This window comes from Nannospalax galili, unplaced genomic scaffold (genome assembly GCF_000622305.1).
Source record: "Nannospalax galili isolate Female #2095 unplaced genomic scaffold, S.galili_v1.0 scaffold17, whole genome shotgun sequence".
In the NCBI taxonomy this organism is placed as follows: Eukaryota; Metazoa; Chordata; class Mammalia; order Rodentia; family Spalacidae; genus Nannospalax; species Nannospalax galili.
The window spans coordinates 7,604,315-7,628,243 of record NW_008342276.1 but is presented as its reverse complement, the minus strand read 5'-3'; the positions used below and the strand labels follow the sequence as shown (position 1 = coordinate 7,628,243).

General features: G+C 37.6%; 1 protein-coding gene across 1 annotated transcript in view; it reads left to right on the top strand.

Annotated features, from left to right (window-relative positions):
- Positions 1-23,929, top strand: part of LOC103738154 (solute carrier family 22 member 22-like) — a 41,820-nt gene that overhangs the window by 10,472 nt on the left and 7,419 nt on the right. The window contains 8 exon segments of the mRNA XM_008837987.1: positions 4,243-4,346; positions 6,063-6,217; positions 6,315-6,483; positions 7,546-7,669; positions 9,740-9,855; positions 12,752-12,944; positions 18,735-18,756; positions 21,919-22,027. Coding sequence (XP_008836209.1) covers positions 4,243-4,346; positions 6,063-6,217; positions 6,315-6,483; positions 7,546-7,669; positions 9,740-9,855; positions 12,752-12,944; positions 18,735-18,756; positions 21,919-22,027 — 992 coding nt within the window.

The window sequence follows — 23,929 nt, the reverse complement described above, 5'->3', positions numbered from 1 at the left end:
TTAAGATAGTGTCTGTCCTTGAAAGTGAGATGAGTTTCTTGCAGACAACAAAAAACTGTGTTTTGTTTCTTAATCCATTCACCTAGTCTCTGTCTTTGACTGCAGAGTTCAGTAAGTTGATATTTAAAGTTATTAATGAAAGATGTTTATTGAATCTTGTCATTTTTATTTCTGTTCAATTTCTTGATATAGCTGTGAATTTTGACAGTTATACCTTCATTGAATGTTTTTCCGTAACCCTTTCGGTATAGTTGTTCCTTTCTTTAGCTCTTTGTATTGGTTCAGGAACTCTCTGAAGGATTGGTTTTGTGGACATGAATTCTTTCAGCCTATTTATGTCATGCAAGATTTTTCTTTTCCCTTTGACTATAATTGATATTTTGGCTGGATAAAGTAATCTACTTTGGCATCTGTGGTCATTTAGAACTGGGAATACTTTGGTCCAGGCTCTTCTGGCTTTCATAATTTGCACTGAAAAGTCAGCTGTAATCCTGATGGTTTTTCCTTTATATGTGACTTGTTGTTTTTCTTTTGCAGCTTTCAGTATTGTCTCTTTGTTCTGTACGTTTAGTGTTTTTATTATGCTATGCCATGGAGAGTTTCCTTTCTGCTCCTGTCTATTTGGTGTTCTATGTGCTTCTTGAATTTGTTGGGCATGTCTTTCTTTTTTTGGGGGACATTTTCTCCTACAATCCTGTTGAAGATCTGTGTCATACCATTATCTCGAGATTCTTCTCCTTCCTGTATGCCTATGATTCGTAAGTTTGGTCTTTTTATGGTGTCACACAATTCTTGCATATTCCATTCTCGTGTTTTCTTAAATTTTTCATATTCTTTGCTTGAGTGGTCTAATTCGTCCACTTTATCTTCTAGTCTTGATATTCTGTTTTCCATTTCATTCATCCTATTGGTGAGGCTTGATTTGTTTGTGTGTTCTTTAAATTCACTGAATTCTTTTATCATGTTTATAATTGTTCTTTTGAATTCCATGTCCTGTGTTACCTCTAGAGGGTTCTCACTGGACTCCTTTCCAGGACTGTTGGTACTTACTTGGTGGGGATATATTATTTTGGTTTTTCATGTTATTATTTTTTCACTGTGACTTTACATGTAGATTTCTTTTGTAGTTTCTGATTCTTGTATGAGACTCAAACCTCCCTTTGTTGAGTTTAGGTCTGCTTCCTTTTGCGAACTTTATGTGCCTTTGTGGTTTATTTGTTGGGTATGAAAAGCTGGTTGGTCCAAGCTTTAGGTTCTCTCTTTTGATTATATATTGGAGTGGCCAAATTGCTTTTGTATTCAGGAGTTCCTACAGGGGAGAGGTCCAAGTCAGACGAGGCTTAGATGCTCTCAGGCTTTCTCTTAAGGTCTGGATCCCTCCAGGAAGATGCTTCCCTCAGGAATTTGGGGACTGGATTGGCCTGGGAGCAGGGCCCAGGAAAGATGCTGGTCTCAGGAAAATGGTGGTTGTGCCATCCAGGAATGCACAGAGAGGTGGGGGTGGGAAGAGACCCCAAGGGCTCCTGGGTACTATGGGAGGAACTGGGTTGGTCTGGATGCAAAGGATCAGGAAGCAGTGGGGATTCTGTGCCTAGAGGTTAGTCCAGGAGTCTGCGGTTCCAAGACAAAAAATGGGCCAGTACCCATGCTAGGAGGGGACTGGGAGGGTGAATGAGGTTGGGGGTGTCAAGGCCCAGCCCTGGGACCCGTCCAAGAAAGATGCTAGCACCAGGAAGTTGGTGGCTGAGCTGCCCAGGGAAGCAAAGGTAAGTGGGGTGGTACCAGGCCTAGAGGGCTCCTGGAGACTGCTCCTGGGGACTGCAGGGAGGTACTGGGTTGGTCTGTATGCAAAGGATCAGGAAGTAGTGGTGGCTCTGGGCTGAGAGGTCAGCCCTGGTGTCTGGGGTGCTAAAACCAGAAATGGTCCAGTATGCAGGCTAGGAGGAGGGTCGTGGGAGCTGGGAGGGTGAATGAGGCTGGGGGAGTTAAGGCACATTGGACACTCGCTGGACTTACCAAGGAAAGATGCTGGCACCAGGATGCCAGAGACTGTGCAGTCCAGGGAGGCAAAGGGAGGTGAGGGCAGGCCCAGGCCCAGAGAGCTCCTGTGGACTGTAGGGAGGCATTGGATTGGTCTGGATGCAAAAGCTCCTTTGACTTTTATATCTACCCTGCATGTGTTCTCTGCTAAATAAAAGCTATCTGCATCTATCTAGTTGGTTTCATGACATTCTTAAAACATATCTGAATTTCAAGACCTTTTCTTTCTATAGAACTGTCTTGATACTGAATACATGTATTTATATTATTTTCTATTACCACTTTTTATACAAGAATTTTTAAAGTATATTCAATTAAGTTGTGTCACTTAACAGATCTATAATGGTTTACACCAATTCCATTATGCCTTATTTTGTTTTATTTTTTCAATGTATATTTTATTATTATTATTATTTTTAAATTTTGTGTGCGAGTGTATTGCCTGCATATATGTGAATACACCCGTGTCATGCAATGCTGCGGAGGTCAGAAGAGGGCTTCAGATTCCCCCGGAACTGAAGTTAAGGATGGTTCGTAGCTGCCATGTGGGTGCTTGGAATCAAACCTAAGTCCTCTGCAAGAGCAGTCAGTTCTCTTAACCACTGAGCCATCTCTCCAGCCCGGTTTCATTTATTTTTTTATATAAGATGTAGTCTTGTTGTCCAGCCTAGCCTGACCTCAGACTAGACACACTTACGCCTCAGTCACCTGAGTTCTGTAATTACAGGCATGTTTCAACACATTTTGTTCTTCAGTTTCCATTTTTATTTTATTTTATTTTATTTTCTTGTTTCTATTTTCATTTGATGCTTCCAAATGTAAAGAGGAAAACTCAAGATTAGACCAGTTAGAATGAGACCATCTCAAATGAGATCATGCAAGGCAATTCAGTGTACATGCCAATTATTTTTCTTCACCTTTGCTGCTTCGTACAATGTGATTGAGAAATTTGGATGGCATGTGCTTGGCTGGAAAATGCCATTAAAAATACACCATCACAAATGGAAGTTTCTACTTTTCTGTAAGTCAATTTTTAATAACTTATTTTCTGATTTTTACTTAGGAGACACATGGAACTGAAAAATTTAGCTACCCAATTTTAATTATACTAAAGATATCAAATAATGTCTACTATCTCAATCTTCTGAAGTCTGAAGTGTTGAGACTCTTTTTTGTGGAGGTGTTGTTTCCATTTTTAAAATAGAAAATATTTGACATTCTATAACACTGTTGCCTTTGTTGCCATTTTTTTGTTACTTTTACTCATTCTCTCAGAATGAACTTTGTCACCTTTTTAGACATCCTTTTATTTGTGTCATAAATCTACTTAGTTCAGGAATTTCCATGCAACATCCAGACATCAGAGCTGGAATGCAGGAGGGCTACCCTCTCCTATCTTCCAGTGGACACCACCTGTGTAGAGAGTGAATGTGCCTGATTCCTATGATCCATTGATCAAAGTACTATTGCCTCTCCCAAGTATCATCATACCTGTGCGTTTATCTCTGTGTCACTTCAACATCTTTGCTTTGAAGGCAACTTTATTTCATTTCATTTTACTCTATTTCAGTCTTGAAGACTACTGATTCACTTGAATCCTCATTAATTATAAGATAATTATTCATGCTTTATTAAACTTTTATGATTTTTTTACTGTGCTAAGGCCACAGAGATTTCTGCAAGGACTGATTTTGATCAATAGCTGTTCTGTTCTGATTTAATGTCCTCAGTAGTCTGTTAACAGTATCATCTCTAAGAAACCTTGATGTCTTGTGAGATGTACTTCTCTTGGGTCCCTGTTCTACTTTTACCTTGAATGTTTCATTGAGTACCAATCCTAACATAGCACCCAGGATAGGATAGCAAGGGTTGCAATTGTTTAAGCTCTTTTCAGTGTGCTCTTCACCAATTATCTTTCTACTTCCATTGTCCTGCAGCTTTATTGGTTCTTTTATTTAATGGTATGATAGAAATCCACCTATCATTTCACCTATAAGTCTATATTAGTATTATTGACCAAATATGTATTCTCCAAATTCTAGATAGATAGATACCTAGGATGTAGACATTGCCAATATTCAAAGTAATTTATAATACATCTTATTAACCAACCAACCTACTCTCCAGCTATATTTATGTCTTCTTTACAAATGCCATCTTTAATGATTTGAGCTATGATATTTCCTGTTCACTCTTTTGCAGTGGGATTTAGTATGTGATTTTCAATCATTCAAATACTACGTGCAAGCCATCTCCTTTGCAGGGCTTTTGATGGGTACTGCTGTGAGTGGACTTGTTTCCGACAGGTAAGTTTCATTTTTGATCAAGAACCATTTACAAAGATATTTTTAAAGACTTTATACTTTATTAAAAATTATGGGCATTGAAAGAATCTAAGTAGAATGAGGACAGAAACTACATGATAGATATATTCTAAAGAAACAAGAAACTTTAGAAGCCTTAAATCAACGTTGCAGGCTTTCAATAGGAGCAAGTCAATTGAACTGATCCTTAAAGAATTGATAGGCAACAAATATTTAAAAACAAGATAGGGAGGCAGAACTGTCAGAAATTATAACAATATGATTGATGAAGAAGCTCACAATTGTATGAGAGAAAAAGCTAAATTTGTAAGAAATGAATCTTCATTTTCTTCTCAAATTTGGGATTAGAGATAGCCAGGCAACTGTGACAACGTAAACCAGTGTGTACAGGTTGCCTTTTTAAAAAGTATGAATGGGTTGAAGAGAATGTTCAGTGGTTAAGAACATGTACTGCTCTTCCACCTGACCTGAATTTGATTTCCAGCAACCACATCAAACAGCTCACATCAACCTCTGTCTTCAGCTCCTGGGGAACTGGATGTCACTGACTTCTGCAGGCACCGGTACTCATGTGCATATACCCACACATACACAACACATAAACACAATGAAAAATAACAACAAGTTGTACAAATTTAAAAAGCATGTAGTATGTTTAAAGTATTGACTTACGAAGATTCATTTGTAGGATGACTGTAAGTAATTTAATGACAGGAGGAAAAAAATTATTGTAGTGTCTACTTGGGAAATATTTCTAGAAACAAGAAAATAGAAATGACAGCTCAGAGGTTTATAACCAGGTAAATAATAAGGCAGATTTTTAAAACAGCTTAAGATTAATTTTACTCATTCAAGTTACTTATAAGACTTTTAAAGAAAGGATATAATACAATTAATATATGTGGTTATGAATCACATGAAAGGTAGAACAAAGGTTAGCAATGAAACTTAAATGGCAGGGCTGGAGACACAGCTCAGTGGTTTAGAGTACTCACTGATCTTTCAGAGGACTGTAGTTTGGCTCTTAGTACCCGTGTCAGGCAGCTCACAACTGTCTTTGTTTCCAGTTACAGGGAGCATAAGGCCCTCTTCTGGCTTCCATGCATACCTGCACACATGAGCACCCAAACACACACACACACACACACACACACACACACATGCACGCACGCATGCACACATATACGCACCAACACACATACACTCATAAATAAGAATAAAATGAAGATCTTTAAAAAGAAACTTGGACTGCATTGACTTTGCTAGTTTAGATCAGATATAGAGAAAAGTACAATTCTAAAGACATAAAAATAGTGACCAGATACTAATATTTTAGTGAGAATATGTCACTTTGTCTTTAAATGACAATTACTTTGGTCGTACAGTGGTGTAGGGTCTTTTAAAAATATTTTATTTTTATTTTATGTGTATGAGTGGATTGCTTACAGGTATGTAAGTGCACCCTTGTGGTGCAATGCCTGTAGAGGATGCCCTGGAACAGGAGTTACAGTAGCCACCATGTGGGCGCCAGGAGTTGAACCCGGGTCCTCTGCAAGAGCACCCAGTGCTCTCAACTGCTAAGCCATCTCTCCAACCCTAGGTAAAAACCAGGAAACTAGAATCAGTGAGGATTCTCTAGGAATATTCATAACATGTGGTTTGTTAGTATTTTTACTACATTAATTACTGTTACCATAGGTTTGGAAGAAAGCCACTGTTGGTGTCTTATTAACTAGCTTATGTGATCCTGGGTACCTGCTGTACGTTTGCCCCCATCTTCTCCCTTTATTGTGTTCTGAGATTCCCATTATCCACCTCTGTGGGTGCTTTTCAAAACAACTCACTTACCCTTGGTAAGTTTGCCTTGATGTGTTTGTACATATCGTCTTCCTATTTTTGTGGTCATTATTCTTAAAGGGTATTAGATCTCTTCATTGTATTTTCTTTTAGTTTTAGAACTAACTTCACAAAAGTGTCATTCCATGGTTATAATACTCTTAGGACTGGCAGTCAGTGCTGGGCAGGCCATGCTTGGAGGACTAGCTTATTTGCTCCCAGAATGGCACAAGCTCCAACTAGCCCTTGTTTTGCCCTGCTTCATTTTCTCCTGTTTCCTCTGGTAAGTGCACCTTGAAATAGTAATACTAAGTCAAGCAGCGTTAGTGAATATAAAAGGTGATGACTTCTTATCTTTGCTGAGGAATATTTTGCCATTTGTTCATGCACTCTGAGCCATTTTAAAGTATAGATGATTAAGAGCACTGACTGCTCTTTCAGAGGACCCAGGTTCGATCCCCAGAACCCACATGGCGGCTGCAAACTGTCCTTAGCTCCAGTTCCAGGGGAATCCGACGTCCTCTTCTGACCTCCGCGGCATTGCACAACACGGGTGCACTCCCATACGTGTAGGCAGTACACTCATACACATAAAATAAAAATAATAAATAAAATATTTTTTAAAAGTACACTACTTATAAAAATAAAATTTAAAAATGTAAGGAAAATTCAATTATAGGATAATGATTCCTTCAATTAATTTATAAAAGTAAATGAATAGTGGCTCAAAATTTCACTAAATATCCTTTATGTTTTCATTTGGTTGCAGAGATCAAGTCACAGAAAAATATCCCTACATGATAGTAACAAAGAGACGTGAAGATCCTTCTCTGATCCATGTTTAAGGAAACATAAAACAGTCTTTTCTTCTGAAAGTACTTATTACAGTGTTCATAAACATTAGTTAGTCCTCTTACTAATGAAACACTAAATATAATATATTAAAATAAGCAATATAAAACTTAATATTATTTTAAACTTGCAATGTATACATTTTCATCTTTCAAAATTGTGAACTTCACATTAGAGTCATACGTTGAATTTGGCAGTGACTTTTTAAATAAAATGGAATGTGAAAGCAGGAACACATTTAGTGTTTTAATCAGACAGTGTTACTCTTCTTAGGAGCCAAAATCCAATAGTTTTTCTTCCTGTTGCAGAAGTATGGAATGACTTGGAAATAGACTTTGACTATGGGATTCATGATTAAGTTGAAGGTTGATTAAATCTTCAAATGTTCTCTGTTGGTAGGAGGAATTGGAATTGGAATTGAAATTTTTTAATAGCACAGTCATGCCTTTGAATTGGAATGTTATGTCCCCTTCTATTGTCTCCCGTTAAACAGTTGGGTACCAGAATCAATCCGGTGGCTCATGGTCAATGGGAAAAGAAAGCAAGCCCTAAAGGAACTCCAGGGAATTACCTCTATCAGTGGGAAGAAAGATGTCACACAAAATCTAACTACTGAGGTACAGAAAAGGTAATTTCCATTACCTTTACATCCCTCACCTTCATCACCCAATGGAAAAAATAATAAAATTATGAGTAGACATATCTAAACAATAAAATGTAAACAGTTCAGGACAGACTCATATTGTAACTGTTATTATTACTGCCCATTATATTTGCCTGGCATTTGTGATTTTTTTCAACATGATTTTAAGATTATGTTGGAAATTTGTAAATATTAACTAGAGGAACATGTACAGGTATTTCAAAAGTTTGCATTGTGTACACCATGCTGCTCATCACAAAGGAAATGAGGACATGGCCTCATTGTCTCTCTGATGGTCTGCAGTTTGGATCAGTCATTGATAATCTTCTGATGCGGCATCTTTACAGATGGGTTGGTCTAAAGCTTACTGAAATCCTGCCTTCACTGCTGTCTTAGCCAAAGTTATGATTTATTCATGTGTCACCTGCATCTGAAATAATTTAGGTCCCTTTCAAGACATGGACTGAGATCTCAGCATATTGATTTCAAACCTGGTATTTTCATTTTCAGCCTATACATTACCCATATTTCTATATTTTCTTTTTTTAAAAATTGTTTTTATTGAATTTTGGTGTATTTAATAGAAAACATCTCAATCAATCTTAATCATCTTTATACCCCCTTCCCCGCCAGCACCCTCTCCAATAGCCCCTTCACTGGAACTGATATACTGTGTCATCTGTGTTAAGGCCCACTGTATCAAATCAGTGTCCCCAGATGTTCCCCAGTGCAAGTCCACCCACTGAGGTCTAGTCAGCCTAACTAGAGTCCCTTGTATTAAATGGGGTATACAGTCAAACAAAGCGCACTGTGGGAATTTTCTTGTTTGTTTTATGGTTTCTTTTGTTTTTTGAGACAGGTTTCCCTATAGCCTCAGCTGGCCTGGAACTCACTATGCAGACCAGGTTGACCTTTAACTCAGAGAGAGCCACCTGCCTCTGCCTCCCGAGTGATGGGATTAAAGGTATAATTTCTGTGGCAAGCTAGGCTTTTTCAGAAGTTTAAAGAGCTCTGGTTTCTTGATAGATTCATGTGAATGCTAGGTAAATTAGAATCCTATCTATTTAGAGAAACAGAAAACAAAATCCAAGAAGCTTAACTGATGAACTGGGTATAATGTAGTATATAATATACAGTAAGATACATTGGGCATTTATGTTTCAAATGCTCTTGAGGGTATGACATCTGTAACTAAAAGCAACATAGAGGAATATCTGGGTATAAATGCCATTTTGCTTCTCTACTCCATAATGTTTTAAACTTTGCAAATACTGCCTCTAAAAGTTAACATCTTAATATAGATTTTTTGCTGAATAAATTGTGTATAAAATTAATAGTAATCACAGATACATAAAAATCAGCAATGATGTAATGGAAAAATAACCAGAATAATTTTAGTATTTCTAGGTACAGGGGCTTGATTCATCATGAAGGGGCTATAAATGAACTTTATGTACTTAACTGATACAGTGGGGATTCTTAGAGTGACATTTGTGACTCAGTATGACCATCATTTAAGCTAGTTATGGTTGTGTCACACCTGAGTACGCCATTGACTTCTAATAAGAAGCACATATTTTTGGAACCATTAGAAAAGAGCTTCCAAAATTTTTATTGGAAGACAGTTTTATAATATAGATATTATATTTTGAACATTTGTTTAAATGCTCATTTTTCAATTTTTACATATTCTATTCTTATTATAGTCTTTGGTTTTTACACTTTTATTTACTTTGTTGGGGAGCATACATATGCCACAACGCACATCTAGAGGTCAGAGATCAGCTTGCCAGAGTTCTTGTTTTCCATCATGTGGATCAAATTCAGATTGTCAGTTTCAGTGACGTGTACCTTCACCTGCTAAGTCATCTTACCAGACCCACATTTTTTTTTTTTTAGATAATTCACTTATAATCCATGGCACTGTGGTTTTATGAGTTAATTATTTTCATTTGGTAGTGTATAGCAGCATGGAGGAGTAGAAAGAACATTTTGGAAATGCCACTTTTGTTCGGTCTAAATATATTGGTTTTATATTTTTAAGATTCTTCAATTAAATATTAAAGAAGATATGAATGCACCTAGAAACCAGTTTAGAATAAAAGACATCTTTATTAATCCTACAGTGCGCAAAACGGTGCTTTGTACATCCGGTATGGTGTAAGTAGTTTGCTTTTTGTCTTCCAACACACATTCAATAGTTTTAGCTAAGCCCTCTGATAATGCCTGGTTTAAGCAGACATCTCCTTTTCCCTTTATTCAAAGCAATGGAAAAAGAAATACAATGATATATAAGGATAATATCACTCATAGAGGTCATATTTTTAGAGCTGGTCTGTGGGATGGTTGTAATTTAAAGGAACTGGAGATATGCAAACATGAAATTAAAAAGGCAACTTAGGCTTTGTGGTGGTTTGAAAGAAAATGTTCCCCATAGGCTCCAAGTATTTGGACATTTTGTCTCCAGTTGATGGCACTATTTTGGGAGGTCTTAGAAGGTGTGGCTCTCCTGGAGGAAGCACATCACAGGGGGTGGTTAGAGAGTTCTTAAGCCTTGCCAGGTTTCAAGTTGCTCTCTAGCTTCCTGTGCCTGCTTCCAGATGTAGATACTAGCTTCCACACCTCCTCTAGCCACCTCTGTTGCCATGCCTCCCCACCATGATGGACTCTTGCCCCTTTGGAACCATAAGCTCAAATAAACTCTTCCTTCTATAAATTGATTTGGTCAGTGTTTCTATCACAGCAAAGAAAAGTAACTAATACAGACTTCGGCATAGTTCTAGTAAATAATAATGGAAATTAAAAAGTGAGATTTTAGGTTAGTTTATCAATGTTTTTATCTTTATAATGCAGTATAAAAACAATGTTTCACCAGGTTTGGTGGCATACACATTTGAGGCCAGAACTCAGGAAGCAGAGGCAGGAGAATCTCTTTGAGTTAGAGGCCAGCCTGAACTACACAGTCAGTTTCAGAATGGATGGAGCTCTGTCTCAAAGAAAAATAAGTGAGTTTAAAGGCATAAAGTTTGAATCGAATCCACACAAATTGTATTTCTGGTTTTGCCAAAAGCTACGTAGGGTTAAATTCTGGACTTCCTTGATCTTCACTTGTTAAAAATGAACATCTTTTCATATACTGTGTATGAAAAAACATGAAGGGATAGATTCATTTTAAGTGATAATATGTTTCTACAAAATAATCAAAGTTGAATGGTAAGCTTTCTTTGATGAGATTTATTTGCAGTCCAATTTTCAGGGTAAGAAAAAAAACAACACAGGAGAAATTATATGATTCCTTCAAAGGAACAGAGCTGATACAGTGAACTCTCGCACTGTATCAGGTGAGAATTGCAAGAGGTGAACGGCGCCTATAAATTTCTATATGAAAAATGACTAATCACTAAAATACGGTTCTGTAGTTTTCAACACAAGATTTGATCAACAGACAGGTGTGAAAAACACCCTGATAGGGACATTGTAGAACTTCCAGCATTTGTATGTGGTAAACACATTAAATGGTCTGCATGAATGGGATACTATCACACATAAAAATTGAGATGTGGGGGCTGGAAAGATGGCTAAGGGGTTAAGAGCATTGGCTGCTCTTGCAGAGGACCCAGGTTTGATTCCCAGTAACCACATGGCAGCTAACAACTCTCCAAAATTCCAGTTACAGGGTAATGCCTCATTTTGACCTCCATGTGCATTGTGAAACATCGGTGCACTTATATACAAGCAGACAATACATTCTGCACATAAAATTAAAAGTAAATCAATAAAAAAACTGAAATGTGAAGAAAATTCAAAGACATTTATAATCTGCATTTGTCTGCCTTGCTTAGGATTTTATACATTTAAGGCAGAAACTATGATCTTCTATACCTGAAGGTAACTTCAGAGTTAACCCTATCTTTGAAGTAGCCATTTTAATCATCTCAAAAAATGTATATATTACATTGAAACACACCACTACATGGGTTTCTAAAATTGTTTCTTATTCCTGCATTTCTAAGATAACATTCTTCTTTCTTTTTTTCCAATTATTTACAGGAAAAAATTAATAACTGTGTAAGTCAATAAAAGTTAGTGTGGTAAGCAACAAAATTAGAGAATTCTTTTCTTAAATTATGTGTAAAATTGGTTTAGAAAGCTAAACTTTGAAACAGCATAAAGCCACAAAAGTCATACTATTTAAATAAGAATTTAGAGTGAGATATGCAAATGCAGCAACAAACACGTGTACATTGCTCATACATATTAGCCTGTTCTATTGACATTAATGGAGTTTCATAATTTCAAATATAAAAAATTACTACAATTTTGCAAATTTGAGAAGACTTATTTTTATGTCATGTTAATTAAAAAAGATTTTCTTTATTTTTATTTTATGTCTGTGAGTGTTTTGCCTGAATGTATGAGTATCAACTGCATGTAGTACCTATAGAGGGAAAAAGAGGGCACCAGATCCCCTGGAACTGGAATTGCAGATAGTTGTGAGCCACCATGTGGGTGCTGGGAATTGAATCTGGGCTCTCTGCAGCAGGAGCAAATGCTCTTACAGCTGAGCCATATCTTTACCCCACCATACTATTTTTCAATTCTAACAATTAACTTTATGAAAGATGTCTGTGTTTTATAGAAATGTGATACATCAGATAAATATAGTCTTTTCTATGAAGTTAGGAAATAATGCATTTGTCTGCCTTGCTTAGGATTATATTGATTTTCTATTTTTACTTACATCCGGAAACACTCAGGTCCAAAATTTAGAGTCCATTAGAGGCAATAGATTGAATTTAGTATGTTTTTGATAAATTTGCATATATAACCACTAACTCAATTCATTGTTGGCACTTCTTATAATGTTACGTTTTTCTACATAATTTCCATTACATCATAAAACCTCATTTTATCCCATTCTTGGAAGATTTGGTGTTAGTTGTGTCTTTGAATAAAGTAGTGGTCTCTAATCTGTACAAACAATGTCACACAGAGAAGACATGTGGAATGTATGGATTTCTCAATTGACTGAATGCCTCTGTACTTTCTTTCACAGTTTTGCAGAATTTTTCAGCGTTTATGGCCTCTTGCTGGATATTCAGACTTTGGGGAAGGACATATTCCTGACCCAGTTTCTCCTAGGCATGATAGACATGCCCAGCAAAACATTAACCTTCTTTGTGTTAAGACACGTACAACGTTGTCCTTCTGTGGCCTTTTTGCTCCTTACTCTTGGAAGTTGTATTATAGTCACTAACTCTTGGAAGTTGTGTTATAGTCACCATATTTATTTCTGAAGGTGAGACCTTTACAGTGTTTAGAACCTTGTTAAATTTATATATATATAAATAGAGAGAGAGTTTTTAAAAATATTTTTATTGGTTCTCAGAGAACTCCATATGATGTATTTTGATCATATTCAACCCCTCCTCCCAAGTCTTCTGTCAGATCCACCCCACTCCTTATCTCCAACTTTGTATCCTCTACTTTCTTCAAATCCCAGTGAGTTTAAGTTTTGCTCCCCAAATACTCTTGGGTTTGAGTCCATCTGCTGGAGCATGATCAAGTGACCTAAAATCACACCCTTAAAGAAAACTGACTCTCCCTCTTCAAGCAGTAATCAACTGTCATAGTCCCTTAGCCAGAATGATAGTAGTAGGTTCTCCCATGGGACTTTTGACCTGTCAAGCTACAGGCTCTTGACCCTGACAAAGGTGATGGCATAAGTTAAATCTTGTGAAACTAGTTGCAAACCCAATCTGAAAGCAGTGGTTATGCTTATAACATTAATACCAGTGTTATTAATACCACTGTTGCATCAGTGACCATATCTTGCCAAGCCTGTCATCATTGTAACTTGCGGTGGTTCCAGCTGGTAAGATTTATGATTACTTTTCTCTTCTGATGTTGTGCATAGTAACTTCCAGTCCTATAAAATATAACCAGGCAGGTGAAACTTTGAGGTCAGTAACAGCTTGATTTCTCCATGTTTTGTGTCTGAAGTATGTAGTGTCTTCAGCAGTGGATTTTTACTGTCAAGTACTGGGTGTACCCAAGAGTAATTGCAATAGCCAGAAATGTTTGACTGCCTATGGGATCTCTGACAATAATTCCAAAAGGAGGCATCCATTCTTGGCATTGAGTTTTTAATTTGATAGCTTGTGGTATCTGATAAGACCATTGAGCCACTGCTTATATGGTAACTATAGTTAAACTACACACACACACAAGCTTATACAGTAGTAGATTTGCATATGACTTTTAAAAATGTTTATTTTTATTTTATGTGTATGAGTGTATTGGCTTCATATATGTAAGTGCACCTGTGTTGTGAAATGCCCACAGAGGTCAGAAGAGGGCATTGGATCCCCTGGAACTTGAGTAGTGGATGGTTGTTAGCCTTCATGTGGGTACTGGGAACTGAAGATGGGTCCTTTATAAGAGCAGTCAGTGCTCTTAACCACAAGCCATTTCTCCAATCCCTACATATGACTTTTTAAAACAGGACTTTGGTATTAGTTATTCTTCCCGATACTCCCTTCACTGTCCTGACCTCCCATTGCCCTCCCCATTTAACCCTTCCTAGTCCTTTATTCCCTTTCTCCCTTTATATCATGACATTTGTTGCCACATCTCATGAAAGCCCCCTTCGCGGGCTCTTGTTTCCTGACATCTATGGGTTTTCCAAATAAAACCACATATAGAGAGATTCAAAGCTATCATCTGCCTATGAGGGAAAGCATGCAATGTTTGTCTTTCTGGATCTGGGTTACCTCACTCAGGATTATCGTTGCTAGTTCCATCTATTTACCTGAATATTTCATAATTTCATTTTGAAACAGGTAATATTCCATTGTGTGTGGATTCTATATTTTCATTACCCACTTATCAGTTGATGTACATCTAGATTGTTTCCATTTCCTGCTTATTGTGAATAGAGAAACAATGAAAGATGAATCTCTAGAGTAGGATATGGAGTCCTTTGCGCATACAGTCAAGAGTGCTATAGCTAGATTGTGTGGTAGCTTTTGGAGGAATCTCCACATTGACTGCCATAGAGGCTGTACCAGTCTGCACTCCCTTCAGCAGTGAGTGAATGTTCCCTTTCCCCAAAATCCTCACCATTATTAGTGATTATTTCTTTTTTATCTTAACCATTCTGACTGTACTAAGATAAAATCATGAAGTAGTTTTAATTTTCAATTCTCTGGTGGTTAATGATGTTGACCACTTAAAGATTTATTTTTTATTTTTATTTTATATGTATGAATCTTTTACCTGCATATATGTAAGTGCATCTCGAGTGTGCAAGGGCCATGCAGGTCAGAAGAGGCTGATTCCCTAGAATGGGTGTAGTTCATAGTTGTTACCCTCCAGTGTCCTTAACTACTAAGCCTTCTCTCCAGAACCAGATATTAAAAATTTAAAAAAATTCTCAGCCATTGGCATTTGATCAGTTGACAGCTCTCTGTGTAGTCCTTTGTTCCAATTTTAATTGAGTTTTTTGATGCTTAGTTTTTTAGTTCTTTGTGTATTATAGATACTAGGCCTTTGTCAGATCTATATCTGATAGAGAATTTTTTCCCACTCTTCAAGTTCCCTCTTACTCAAATGTTGGTACACTTTGTTGTACAGATTTTAATCTCATAATGCACCATTTGTCAGTTGTTGGACTTAATGATTGTACTATAGGAGTCCTGTTCAGAAAGTCCTTCACTGTGCTCACAAGTTCCAGTGCTTTCTCCTCTATTAGAGTCCAGGGATCAGGTCTTATGTTGAGGTCCTTGATTGATTTTGAGTTAAGGTTTGTGAAGGGTGAGAGATAAGGATGTAGTTTAATTCTTCTACATGTAGGTATTCAGTTTAACTAGCACTGTTTTTGGTGATACTGTCATTTGGCTTATTTTGAAATTTCAGGTAGGAGTAGGTCCCTAGATCTAAATCAAGGTCCTCAGTTCTATTTAAGTGTTCAGTGTGTCTGTTTTAATGCCAGTTCCAATTGCTTTTATTAGCTTTATAGCAGAATTTCAGATCAGGAATGGTGATATCTCCATCTCTTCTTATATTGACCATTAGAGCTTGCTGTCCTGAATATTTTTCTTTCCATATGAAATGTAAGTATATGAAGAACTGCAATGGAATTTTGATGGGGATTTCATTGAATCTTTAGATTGCTTTTGGCATGATGGCCATTTTCACAATATTTGTCTTACTGATCTATGAACATGGGAGGTCTTTCTACCTTCTGATTTCTTCAGATTATTTCATTTATGTATTACAGTTCACTAAAATATTATTATTATTGATTTAGAATTTCATACATTTTTATCATTGTCAGATCCTTCCTCCTTCTACCTCCCCCATCCTACCTCCCCATCCTGACTTCATGTCCTTTATTATTTTTTTCTCAGTGTATATTTTTATTGAATTTTTGTGCATTTCACATAATCTACCTTAATTGTATTTAGGGCCCCTTCCCCTAGATGAACCCCCTTATAGCCACCCACTAAATTAAATGTGTTTTGTCATATATATTAAGGCCTATCAAGTCAAGTATGTGTTCCCAGATGTCCCTCAGTATAAGTTCATCCACTGGGGTCTAGTCAGCCTATCTAGAAGATCAACTCACCATAACCCAGAAGCAATCAGCTCCCAGTAGTTCCTTGGCTAAGATTGGGACCTCCTGCCCATTTCCCTAGTTCTATGATGGATTTTTCCCCTAGCCGAACCCCCTTATAGCCACCCACTAAATTAAATGTGTTTTTCATATATATTAAGGCCTATCAAGTCAAGTATGTGTTCCCAGAAGTCCCTCAGTATAAGTTCATCCACTGGGGTCTAGTCAGCCTATCTAGACGATCAACTCACCATAACCCAGAAGTAATCAGCTCCCAGTAGTTCCTTGGCTAAGGTTGGGACCTCCTGCCCATTTCCCTAGTTCTGTGATGGATTTTGTCTGAGTTTGCATGGATCTGGTGCATGCTATCACCATTGCTGTAATTTTATATGAGCAACTTCCCAGAGACCTGGAAGATTCTGTTTCCCTATGACCCTCACCAGCAAAGCTTCCTCATGCAACAGAGGGCAATGCACATAGAAGGCCACAACTAGACAAACTAGAGAAATAGAGACTGCAGAGAGTGTGTCCCTGGCTAGGCCTCCTATGTTTATTATTTTCTAAATAAAAAAAATCTATCAAATTGATTCCCAAGCGCTTGGGTGTTTGTCTATCGCTTGGAGTCTGGGAAAACTACCAGATATCATACCAGTAAGGAAAATTGTCCCTTTCCCAGCACCTACCAATTTTGAATAGATCTTCAGCTAGGACAGGGGCTTCTTGAATACTCCCTGTCCATTCTGGGCCCCTCCTGGTTGGGTTACATATGTCCTGTGCATGATGTCATAAACTCTGTGGTTTTTTATGTGCAACTATCCCGTGGTGTTTAGACAATACATTTTCCTGTGATATAGGTGTCCAATTTAGGGTTGAACACTCTACATTTTCTTATTCCCTGAATGTTGACTAGTTATGTGTTTCTGTGTTAATTGCATCTTCTGTAAGAAGAAATGTCTCTGGTGAGAACTGAGAGACATACTTATCTATGGGGACAACAATAAGTCATTATGTACCAGATTAATATTATATCTATTTAGCAGAGTGATAGTACTAGGTTCTCTCCTATGATCTGTGACTTGTCTAGTCACCATTTATTGACCCTGTAAAAGTGTCAGGTATGGACTCCATCTTGTGGAATGGACCTTAAATCCAAGTAGAAGGTGGTTGGTTACTCCCATAATATTCCTGCCACTGTTGCACCAGTGGACATATTTTGCAAAGCCAATTGTTATTGTAGCTCATGAAGTTCACAACTGGGTGAAGTTGACGATTATTTTTCTCAGCCAGTAGCATGAAAGCTACTTCTAGATCTATGAAAGTTATCCAACAGAGATATAGCATCACAGATCAGTACCAGCTTGATTTCTCCTTGTTTGTTTGAAGGAAGTGAAAGACTTATATAATATAAACTTAAAGACATTGAAGAAAGAAATTGAAGAAGATATCAGAAGATGGAAAGATCTCCCATGCTCCCATTAATAGTGTGAAGATGGCCATCCAGCCAAAAGCAACCTACAGATACAACACAATCCCCGTTCAAATTCCAATAGACTTATTCACCGAGATTGAAAAACTCTTAAATTTCATATGGAATCACACAGAAAGTCAGGATAAGTAAAATGATCATGAACAATGTAAAAAGAAATGGCGCTATCACCAGCTGTGATTTCAAATTGAACTGTAGAGTTACACTAATAGAAACAGCTTGGTGCTGCCATAAAAACAGACAACGTTGATAAATAGAATAGAATTGAGGACCCAGATTTAAGTCCATGCATTTTCCATCACCTGAATTTTAACAAAGTGATCAAAAGCACAGGCTGGACAGAAGACAGCATATTCAACAAATGGTGTTGCACAAGCTGGATAGCTACATGTAGAAGAATGAAACTGGATCCTTGTCTCTTTCCCTGAACAAACCTCAGCTACAAATTAATCAAGGACCTCAGTGTAAAACCTGGTTCCTTGAATCTTGATAGAGGGGAAAGCAGGGTATACACTGTACTGGAACTTACATGAACAGGAAAGGATTTTTACACCCCGACCCTGATAGCCTAGGCATTAAGACCAACAATTAACAAATAGGACCTCATGAAACTAAAAAGGTTTCTGTACAGCAAAGGACACCATGATTTGAACTGAGGCAACCTACAGAATGGGAAAAACTTTTAGTAACTATGCAGTGTTATTATTTAGAATATAGAAAAACTAAAAAAGAAAACCTAAAAATTGAAAAACAAAAGCAATCCACAAACAACCCAATTAAAAACTGGGGCCAGTAACAGAGTTCTCAAATGATCAAACGAAAATGATGGAGAAATACTTTTCAAAATGTTCAACATATTTTGACATCAGGGAAATGCAAGTTAAAACTACCTGATCGTTGATCTTACCCCAATTAGTGTGGCGGGTTCCTTAAAAGCTAACAATAGCTCTTCCACATGGTCTGGCCATGTAACTCTTCGTCTTATACCCAAAACTCTCTGCATCTTAGTACAGAGAGACCTATTGATCCATATTTATTGTCACTCTAGTCACAATATCAAGGAAATGGAAACAACCTAGATGTCTATCAACTGATGAATGGATAATGAAAATACGGTTTGTTTAAATAATGTAATATTATTCAGCTAATGGAGAAAAATTAAATTATGAAATTCTCAGTTACATAGATGAACCTGGAAAGCGATCATCCTGAGATATCCCAGACACAGAAGTGGCAAGCAGAGCATGTTCTCGCTCATAAGTGGATGCTAGCTTTGACTATATAGGTTTATTTCCTTTCAAAAGCCTTAGAAACAAGGAAACTAATAAAGGTCCAATGGGGTGGTCCATGGGATGGGAGATAAAATGCAGAGATATAAATAGGAAATGTTATGTTAATATCAAATAAGCTACTTGAGATGAGGAATGGGAGGGTAGGGTAGAAGAGGGAATAAGGGAGGGAAAACCAAAACTAAAGGCCTTTTGAGAGTATTATGGGAACCTACTATGGAAGTTTCTCTCAACATACACATATACAATATAAAAAGAAGTTTAAGTGTCCTTACAGTTGTTAATATATATTTGATTTGAGTTTTTGTATAGTTCATATAATAGATCTTAATTAAATTTAGACCACCTCCCCCATCCACACATCCCAATACACCCCTGGGATTTCATACATTCTGTCATACATGTTAAGTCCTTTCCAGTCAAGCATTTGTACCCAGATGTCCTTCGGTGCAAGTTCATCCACTGGAGTCTAGTCAGCCTATCTAGAGTCACTCCCTTAAAGAAGATCTACTCTCCCTCACCCAGCAGTAATCAGTTTCCAATAGTTCCTCAGCTAAGTTCAGGGCCTGTTGCCCATTCCTTAGTGCTATCTTGGGTTTTTGTCTGATTGAGACAGCATGGTTTTTTTTGTATGCTGTCACCAGTATGCAAAGTTCATGTGAGGCTTTCGGACATCTGTTTCTTTATGTTTATGCACCAACACTGGCTCTTAAAATCTTTCCACTCTCTCTTCTGAAAAGGTCCCTGAGATGTGGGTGGGTGAGGTTTAAATATAGGAGTCCCATCCAGGGACATGCACACTACAATTTCTTATTCTCTAAAACTTAGTTGTGATTTTCCATGTGCATCACTCTGTTGAATGAGGAAACTTTACTGGCGAGAGTTGAGGGATGTATTCATTTTCTCTCTACTCCCTGTTTTGCTATGTTCCATGAGCCTTGGGGGTAGAGATTCCACTGTAGATATGACACTTAGGACTGGGGGCATCTTTCAGACATATTCTCTGTGTGCGCTCAGTGGTAGAACTCTGTAATAGCCTCCCTCTGTTGCAAAAAGAAGCTTCTTTGTTGAGTGGTGTATGATATACTTGTCTGTAAATATAAGGATCCATATTTAGCATTCAGTGAGAAATGTCATCTGTCTAGAGATATGACAGAGATAGAATATTCTCTGGGATCTATGACCTCTCCTGCCATGTGTATTTGACTAAATTTACAGTGCCACTAGAAGCTTCCTCCCATTGAGAGGGCCTTAAATTCAGTTAGATAGCTATTGATTACCCACTAGATAAAAGTGCCACTACTGCACCAATAGAGATTGATTGCTCTGCCAGTCATTATTGTTAGTAGACATTGGAATTGAGTTGGACTGCTACTTGATTTTCTCCCATAGCTGCTTGCATAATATCCTCTAGGACTATGAGAGCTAATCTTCAGAGAGCAGGTTTCCAGGTCAGTTCTAGCTCCGTTGCTCTAAGTCCTATGTCTGAAGTATAGATGTAGATACCTGAAGTTGAGTTATTGGTGATATTTCTTAGCATGGATATATGGTGCTGCCTTAGTTGAGTGGGTATTTGGATCTTTATTTGCTGTTACCACAACTTGTCAGTTTGTGGAGCAGCTAATGTTTTTTGGGATCAGCAACTCTAGGTTAATGTGAAAATGGGATCATATGTGTTCCTGGCACAGCTAGGTATATTGTCACTTCTGAGCCCAGCTTCAAAATTCTTGAAAATTATTGGATCCTCACTCTTGTTCTTCAGAAATCTGTAGAAGGCTCACCAGATTCTAGAGATGATTTGGGGGTGGTAGGGAATGGGGTCACAGTGTGAGAGAGTGGAGCTCCCTGGTGGCCAGAAGAGGATGTCACGCTAACTTTAGTTGGACATTGATTGGATTGAGGCTCTGCAGGAGTTGTCTACCTGAAAATGTTGTGTCGGCATGCCTCATGGTCCCTGTGTGGCCTGGTGGGAGAAACTTTTGGGAGACTGTCTCTGGAAGTGTCTACTTGGAGTTAGGGTTCCAGATGCCACATTGTTCCAGCTACTCAAAGGGAGGGGACTTGACAAGTGCTCTGAGTGTGTCTTCCTCTAGTCAGTGCAAGAAATAAGTGTTGGGTCATAAGAGACCAACACTCCAAGTAAAGTGTTTGGTCAAGGAAAAATTTTACATTTGATCAGAAGTCTTCATAGCTCACAAAAAGATAGAGAAACAAGGACATGGAGCAGGAAATTTGTTGTTTTTATCCTTGCAAGAATACTGTGTCTTTTCCTCAGAGTGTTTTACAGTTGTCTAGTTTTAAAAGAAGTGGTACAACAGAAACAGAAGAGGAAAAATTTAATAAAAGGGAGAAGGGGGATGGAGAGATGGCTCAGTGGTTAAGAACACTGAACCATCCTTAACTCCAGTTCCAGGGGAATCCGAAGCCCTCTTCTGAGCTCCACAGGCATTGCATGCACAGGGTGCACTCACATACATGCAGGCAATACACTCATACAAATAAAATAAAAATAATAAAAAAATATTTTTTTAAAAAAAGGGAGAAGGGATCAGATGTCTTGGACGATCAAGGTCCAGGAATGCAACAGGCCTTGTGGAAACATGTTTCACAGGGTGTGTGTATGTGTGGTATGAGTTTGGGGGGCATTAAAATATTTAAATCCCTTGTTATAAATGTAAATTTTACAGTATTAGACCTTGCTGATGTAGCGTCTGATTCCAGATAGTTTCTTAGTGCTCAATATTCAGAAACATTTTTGCAAAAGTATTGAATTATGGATCCATAAATATTGATATAATAAAAATTTTTCTCCTCAAAAACACTGTTTGCAGAGATGCATGTTCTGCGCCTCCTTATTTTTCTCTTGGGAAAAGCGTCCTTCTCAGCTTTTACTGCCGTAATGATAGTCTTCAGCAGTGAGCTCTCACCCACAGTCCTCAGGTAAGCAACTACAGTGGCCCATCTGGAGAGCCTTGTTGAATATTGCTAGAAGCTTTTAGAAAATTTAAACACCTAAAATAAGAAACCTTTTATAAAGAAGTTCCAGGAGGATCTATGATCTCCAGCCACAGGTAGATGCCTAGGTTTACAGTATCAGGCATGAGTTCTCTCATTGTGAGTGGGCCTTAAGTTTGTTACTCATCTTTTGGTTACCTCCGAGATAAATGTGCCACAATTGCATCATTAGAGATATTTCGCTGGGGTGGTCATTCTTGTCATTCATAGGCTTTACAGTTGGGTTGGACTTTTTTTTTTAAATCTTTTTGAGACAGGGACTCCCTGTAGGCCCTGGCTTGTCTGAAACTCGTTATGAAGACCAGGCTGGCGTTGCTCTCACAGAGATTCACTTGCCTCTGTCTCTGAGTGCTACCGAGATTAAAGGCATGTCCTCTCAAGCCCAGCAAGTAGGACTCTTAATTTCTCTTCTCCTTGATAGTTTATAGAACTTTCAGACTGGATGAAAGCTAGTCCTCAGAGGGGAGGCTTTCACGTCAGAGCCCCTGATTCCACCAAGTACTGTGTCAGAAGTATGTGATGTCTTAAGCAATAGCATCTTGCCTTCAACTTTAAGGAGACAAAAAAGGATAATACCAATAGCTCATACGTTTTTGGAAGTCTCTTGACCTACCCTGATCAACTACTCAAAAGGAGGTTTCCCATGCCTGGCACTAGGGTTTTTGTTAGATAGTTCATGGCTCTTCTGAGGAGCATTATCACATCATGTAGCACAACGCCATTGAAACTACATGTATAGGAAATGTAAAGGGAAGGGGAAGAAGGAAAAAAGAAAGAGCAATGGTACACAAGTGACATAAAAACAGGAGGTGTTTGTGGGGAGTTGAAAAACCTCCTCGATGTGGTGAGACAGGTAAGTGGGGCATGGTCTTGAATAACCACAAAGCATAAATACATATTTTTTTAAAAAAATAAAAAATAGAAGGGACCTCTAGTAATGCTCAGAAGGGAATGGTTAAAATTTAGACAGTTGGAAGCACAATTTAGTAGACAAATTAGAATTTTTCCAGGTTCCACTACATTATCATATTTTCATAATCCCAAGTCATACAAGGATTTCAGGGTATGGACTAAAGTTTTCTCCCCACTCTATCTCTTAAGGCTTAGAATAGTAATGTAACTTAGCCTATTACATTGTTTCTTTGGTGCCTCAGGGAACACCTGTGCACAGGTTTTTAAAGGTGTACCTTTCTAAAGATGTTTTCAGATGCAAAACCAAAATGTTGCCCGATATTGAGTAGTGAAATGTAACACTGTGACCAGGGCTGTGAAACAACCATAAAAGGAACTCATGTCTAAGAAGATTAGAACTTCCTGCTCAAGATTTTCTCTCCCATGAAAAACTTAACCATTATGTTTGTTTGTAGAGCACAAATCTCATCTCAGTATTCACTACTGATGCATTCTCAATTACTGTTAGAAGACCTTTGTAAATTAGTTCAGTCATCCATGGAGAATCTTGAAACATTTTGATTATCTAAAATATTCATTGTGTAATGGCAGAATATCAGAACAAACATGGAAACTATCTACTTAGCTTATTGTGTAGGAGAAGGCATTTAAAAACTTTGTTTTTTTTTTAAATTTTTTAATAACTACATGATTAGAAGAAGCATTTCATTACAGCTTTAACATATCCAGTAACACACTCCAGAGCAAGAGTACATCTCTTTCACAAGTGGCTGTAAGTTTCTAGGTTCACAGTTGAATTAATACAGTTATACAATATTGAACTCAGAATAAGCCCTGTAAGAGATAAAATTGAATGAGTTTTTTACCTTTAAAAAAGATCTCCATTTCATTTTAGAATATATTGTTCCTTGCAGA